Source organism: Mus musculus, chromosome 8 (assembly GCF_000001635.26).
Source record: "Mus musculus strain C57BL/6J chromosome 8, GRCm38.p6 C57BL/6J".
In the NCBI taxonomy this organism is placed as follows: Eukaryota; Metazoa; Chordata; class Mammalia; order Rodentia; family Muridae; genus Mus; species Mus musculus.
The window spans coordinates 18,972,411-18,978,861 of record NC_000074.6 but is presented as its reverse complement, the minus strand read 5'-3'; the positions used below and the strand labels follow the sequence as shown (position 1 = coordinate 18,978,861).

The 6,451-nt window shown below is 39.0% G+C and overlaps 1 protein-coding gene across 1 annotated transcript; it reads left to right on the top strand.

Annotated features, from left to right (window-relative positions):
* Positions 1-640: 640 nt before the first annotated feature.
* On the top strand, positions 641-3,948 carry Defb40 (defensin beta 40). The gene is made up of 2 exons (NM_183039.4): positions 641-806; positions 3,735-3,948. Exons 1-2 carry the CDS (start codon positions 746-748, stop codon positions 3,893-3,895), a joined length of 222 nt encoding a protein of 73 aa, NP_898860.3. The 5' UTR covers positions 641-745; the 3' UTR covers positions 3,896-3,948.
* Positions 3,949-6,451: the final 2,503 nt, after the last annotated feature.

Here is a 6,451-nt window from a genome sequence, read left to right as displayed (position 1 = left end):
CTCATTTTTCCAGTTACTTAAATGTCTGTGATAACTGTCTGGTGCTGTCTCTGGACAGAAAGCCCTATATTAGTGAAACCGTAGGGACAAGGGCTGGAAGAAAAGCAGGCAGGAGCCAGACTCCTGGTTTCCACCCTTCCTGTAGTTGACTCTGATCAGGGTTTAGAATGCTACAGTTGTAGCAAATTCTTGATAGACATGGACATTTTTTATGGTCAGTTTTCCTCTAAAAGTTTGTGATGTATCCACCATATTTTTTAAACGATGTCAATTAAATCATATAACCATGAAAGTATGGGGAAGACACTTCCTTCTGTCTCCTATCCATGTCCAGCACTGTAAAACAACCAGGGTGCAAACCATGAGTGAAACCATCCAATGTGTAATTACGATAAATTTAAAAGTCTTGGTGGTAAACATAGTTTAAAGAAATTGTGTGTTTCCTATGGAGCATTTATGAGTCCTGTTTAGACAAGTGGCACTTAGCATTTTCAGGGTGAGAGCAAAATCTAGGTCTAGGCAACAGAGACAAAATGATCTCAGGATTTGAGATGCCTTGGATAAGCGCTGTAGAGCTTAGCTATTGGGCAGTCACTCTAGATTGCCATCTCTCCTTAAAGCTCAACTTCGAGGTTACTTAGTTCTTCCTCTCTATGACTGCAGATACACTCTGTGCTCTGAATTCACCTTTAGCTAAGCTTTCCATCACTGGCCCTGACTGTAATCAGCTCTGCGTGCAGCAACCATGAAGATCTCCTGCTTTCTACTGATGATCTTCTTTCTATCATGCTTTCAGATCAACCCAGGTAAGTACCAAGACCTGCTGAACCCCTGACCAGAGATGGATACAATGGGTCAGAGACCGGGTGAAAAATTAGTTTGTGTATTTGAGGAGCGCTCAGTAGGACAGCATTCCAAGGTTCAAAAGCCTATAGCCAACTGGCAACAGGGGCTTCAGCCTTTGTCCTTGGTATCAGGCAAAGAGCCTGGCCAGAATAAAGAGCTAGTAAAAGAGATTTCCATGTTCATCTAGAAAATAAATCTAGAAAATATTCTTGGTAGAAACCGTTCTTCTTTACCCCCAGGAAAGCATAGCTCACCAAGAGGCCAGATGTCTATCAGGAGACAGGCACCCACTTCTTAACGACCTTTCACAGGACCACTTAACACATGACCACGATAAACGTGACTAATATGAAATATGAACTTGATGTCTTAGATTAGGTAACTTGGCGAGAGATGACACATGTCTTGGAAGGCCAAGCGCAGGAAACATAGACCTTGAATGAAGTACAAGGGCTTTATTTTAACTTATTCTTCACAATGTTCTTGTGAATAAAAGGGAGTCACAATCACTATTTCTTGGACAAATAGTTTACCCCAATCATATGACTAGTGATCAGAAGTCAAGAGCACAGTCTCTGATATCAGGAGTCAAGTTAACCATCATCAGTGTATAAGGAGTTCTTGAACTCAAAATGTAACTGAATTACTTCTGGCAAAGCCCATAGTCACTTCTTCCTTGTGATAAATACAATATGGTAAAAGAAAGCCAGAAATTGATTCTTGTGGAGCAGCAGGATGCAGTGGTCAGCTAGGGGTGTACTTGGATCGGATGAGAATCGAAATGGGGCTGGGAGAATCCATCCTGGTCCAAATTCTGTCTTTGTGAACTTTCTACTCTTTGAAGAGCAATGGACTTCACATTTTGTCATCTGTTACATCAGAGAGGCATTAAATGTACTGAGTTCTGAGTCTTTCCTTGGTTTAAAAAGGTCCTACTCTGTTTAACCTTCCTTTGCTTAGCAATTGCCTTCAATTTTTTTTTTTTGATACGATGTAATGTTCAGAAAAAAACAAAGGGGAGAAAATGTATTTATCTCCAAGTTCAGTATATAGTAGACTGTGGCAGGGAAACCAGGACAATATGAGCTTGAAGTAATTGGTCACATGGCATCCACATGATACTTGACACAATCTTAGAACATTATAGAAAAGAATCATGAATTGTCTAGATTATCTATAGGTGATTGTCTTTGTTGAATTAAGTGAGGTAAGAAGGCATGCCCACTTCCAGGGTTTCAGGCCTGGACTGTAAAAGACTGCAGAAAGTGATCACTCTGCTTTTGATTGTGGTTGTGATAACTAACTTCAAGTTTCTGCCACCTTGATGTCCTTGTAACGACAAACTATAATTTGCAATTATGAACTAAGCCCTTTCTCTCATACGATGTTCTTGTCAGAATATTTCATCATAGCAACTGGAAAGGAAACTACAATAAGCCACAGTCCAAAATCAGAGAGCAATGGATGAGTGCAAGCTTCCTCAGTTTCTCCATTTTCACTTATTCCATGATGTCTGTCTGCAGAATGGTCCTGTCCACACTTAAAATGGGTCATCCCACATCAATTAACACAATCAAGATAGTTTCCTGCAAGCATAAAAGAAGCCTATCTTTCAAGTGATTCTAGATTCTGTCAAGTTAATGATTTAAAACAAGAAATACAAAACAAAGAGGAGAAACACATATAGGAATATCTAGATCAAAAACAAAGAGGAGAAACACATATAGGAATATCTAGATCAAAAACAAAGAGGAGAAACACATATAGGAATATCTAGATTAATGGTGTCATTAAGGAAAACAAGAAAAACAAACATAGCAATGTGGATCTCTAGCCACTAACTTTTAAAACTGAATCTTTGCCAGGCGTGGTGTCACACGCCTTTAATCCCAGCACTTGGGAGGCAGAGGCAGGCAGATTTCTGAGTTCAAGGCCAGCTTGGTCTACAAAGTGAGTTCCAGGACAGCCAGGGCTACACAGAGAAACCCTGTCTCGAAAAACCAAAAAAAAAGAAAAAAAAAAAAAAAGAAAAGAAAAGAAAAACATAATCTTTACTGCATGTTCTAGTACCAGAAAATCAGCTGCAAGTATTTCACCAGAGAACATAGGATATACTAAATATGCTCTTAGAATCTTCTCAGCCCAGACAGCACCACAAAAGGAAACAAAATCTTGAGGTGGTCACCTCTGGAGGGTCAGACTCGGGATGATCATTGTAGAGGCCAACATTAGACTTAGAGCATTGCTCTTTCAACAGTCATACACAAGAAAAGTCAGAATCTATAAAATGTAGAGAAATGCTATGAGACAGAGCTCAGGAAGATGGATTTAGTTGAGCAAGTGAGTGAGTTAAGCTCTGAAGCTTCTCTGAGAAAGTGCTGGGGTGGGAAAGCCGAGTGTTGCTCCATTTCCTCCTACCACCATAGCACCACTGTCCCACTGAACAGTTTGTGGTGACAAACTGTGGTGGCTGTAGAACAGAATGGTCTACAGCCAGAGATGGTAGTTCATCCTTTACTCCCAGCATCTAAGAGGATAAGGAAAGGGCATTTCTGTGATTCAGAGCCAGCCTGACCTAAATAATGAATTCCAAGCCAGTAAGACCTATAGAATAAGACCATGTCTCAAAATTAATAGAAAAGAAATTATCCTCTATTTGCTCTTTCTAGTGTAATAACCACAAATATACATGGCTTTTGAGGAGTGGGATTCTCCCTGGTAAGTTAGTTTAAGACAGCTCATATTTTATTGGACATCCAGAGTATCAGTTGTGGAACTTTTTCTTTAAATAATAAAATTTGTGTAGAACTCCTGTGCCTTCATCAAGCATGCTAAACGTCACTGCAGCTATAGAAAGAATCTGAGGTTTTTCTGTTCTTTTCTTTCAGTTGCTGTTCTTGACACAATAAAATGTCTCCAAGGAAACAACAACTGTCACATTCAGAAATGCCCATGGTTTTTACTTCAAGTTAGCACCTGTTATAAAGGAAAGGGCAGATGTTGCCAAAAACGCCGTTGGTTTGCCAGAAATCATGTGTACCATGTGTAACCATTGCTTTAATAAAGGAAAAAACCCAGAGGTGTAGCTTCTTCATACCAAAATGACTTTTCTATAAATCTGTATTGTGTTAAGAAAATGTGAATATTTCAGGGCACCTGCATCAAAGAACAGCCCAGACACCCCTGTCTTCTTAAGAAAAAAATATGGCCAAGAATTAAGTTAATGTGATTCCATTTGATTTTTCAAGAAATGTACTATTGAGGTCCATCTTACTCCAAGTAGGAACTTAACTCAGGTGGCCAAAGTAGGGAGCAGGGGCATGGATGGAGCTACTGCTACCTAAATTATGTTACGCAGTCAGGGCTTGTTCATATCAAACCATCACAACCGCCCTGCCACCTCCTTCATATTTGTAGTTTCCAGGCAGCCACAAGGTACCTGCCACACTTGGCTCCAAATACCATCTTTCTATTTGGGTTTCTAAATCCACGGCCACCATTCCCACCCCAAGTTGGGACCAACAAAAAGCCAGTCTTCAGAGATACTGGTAGCTTTATACCTTTAATCTACTAACCTGTTTGTTGCATGAATATGAAAAGACTTTATACACAGGAGGCTCCCAGTGTCAGTGAGCAGAGAGTAGGAGTAAGTCTGTGTGCTAACATGAAAGGGAAAAGACACACTGCTACTTTTTAAGTAGTGAATACTCTGGGCTTTGGATGCCATCCTAATAACTACACATAGAATTTGAGTCTACATCACTGAGGTACAACATTAAAGGTAAAAATATCAACTAAAACTATATTATTAAATAGTACCTGATCCAAATTTTCAGGTAAGGGTTTCAACAACTTATGCCCTTATTATTCATTTCCACATATTATATCCAAATTAGTTACTATAAATCAGTAACTGAAAAACAGTGTTCAGAAAGACAGTGCACATCTTTATGAGTAACACAGTATGATTCATCTTGATGCACCAGTTATAAGTCGAGGCTCTGTATATGCTGAAGTACAGAAGAGCTGGGAAGGTCCTAAGAAAATGCAGGACAAGAAAGGCCTTTACCTAAAAGTGACCAGTACCATTTACTTAGCCATAGATTTCCTCAGTAGTGGTTAGGGAATGATTCTATGGGTCTATGTTCAAAAACATGCGCATACATGTAGGCCTTTTTTGAAGGTACAAAGACTTCAAGAAGCCTTTGTAAATTCACCCAAATTTTTCATAATTTAGATACAGAATAACTTCACCTACCTCAAGTCTAGTATTAGGACCTAATTGTTTTCCAATTAGTACCCTTATTGTGATCATAGATATATTATGATCCAACAAATCAATCTAGCCTTTAACTCAGCCAGTCACAGGATGAAATCTTAGGTTTCATTTTCAGTTTCTTGTCTCATACTTTATACAAAATTAACACATAGTGGATTGAAGACTTCAATGTGAAAACTCAGACTATAAAACAAAAAAGAAATATGGTACAAAATCTCTGGAACATTGCTCAGAAAGACAGTTCTATTACAATGACCCAAGGAAAATGTGCATTTATAGCTAAAATAAGCAAATGAGGATAAATCAAACTAAAATCTCTTTCATAAGAAAGGGGACAACAAAGTAAGAAGAATACCAGGAACTAGTCAAAATGTAAGTAATTCATATATCTAATCACCTGAGGAACAAGCTCTAACCAGAGGCAACTATAACAACTAACTCCAGAGATTACCAGATGGCGAAAGGCAAACGTAAGAATCTTACTAACAGAAACCAAGACCACTCACCATAATCAGAACCCAGCACTACCACCTCAGCCAGTCCTGGGCAGCCCAACACACCTGGAAAGCTAGACCCGGATTTAAAAGCATATCTCATGATGATGGTAGAGGACATCAAGAAGGACTTTAATAACTCACTTAAAGAAATACAGGAGAACACTGCTAAAGAGTTACAAGTCCTTAAAGAAAAACAGGAAAACACAACCAAACAGGTAGAAGTCCTTAAAGAAAAACAGGAAAGCACACCCAAACAGGTGATGGAAATGAACAAAACCATACTAGACCTAAAAAGGGAAGTAGACACAATAAAGAAAACCCAAAGTGAGGCAACGCTGGAGATAGAAACCCTAGGAAAGAAATCTGGAACCATAGATGCGAGCATCAGCAACAGAATACAAGAGATGGAAGAGAGAATCTCAGGTGCAGAAGATTCCATTGGCACAACAATCAAAGAAAATGCAAAAAGCTCCTAACCCAAAACATCCAGAAAAATCCAGGACACAATGAGAAGACCAACCCTAGGGATAATTGGTATAGAAGAGAGCAAAGATCCCCAACTTAAAGGGCAGTAAATATCTTCAACAAAACTATAGAAAACTTCCCTAACCCAAAGAGATTTCCATGAACATACAAGAAGCCTAAAGAACTCCAAATAGACTGGACCAGAAAAGAAATTCTTCTGGTCACATAATAATCAAAATACCAAATGCACTAAACAAAGAAAGAATATTAAAAGCAGTATGGGGGAAAATGGTCAAGTAACATATAAAGGCAGACCTATCAGAATTATACCAGACTTCTCACCAGAGACTATGAAAGCCAGAAG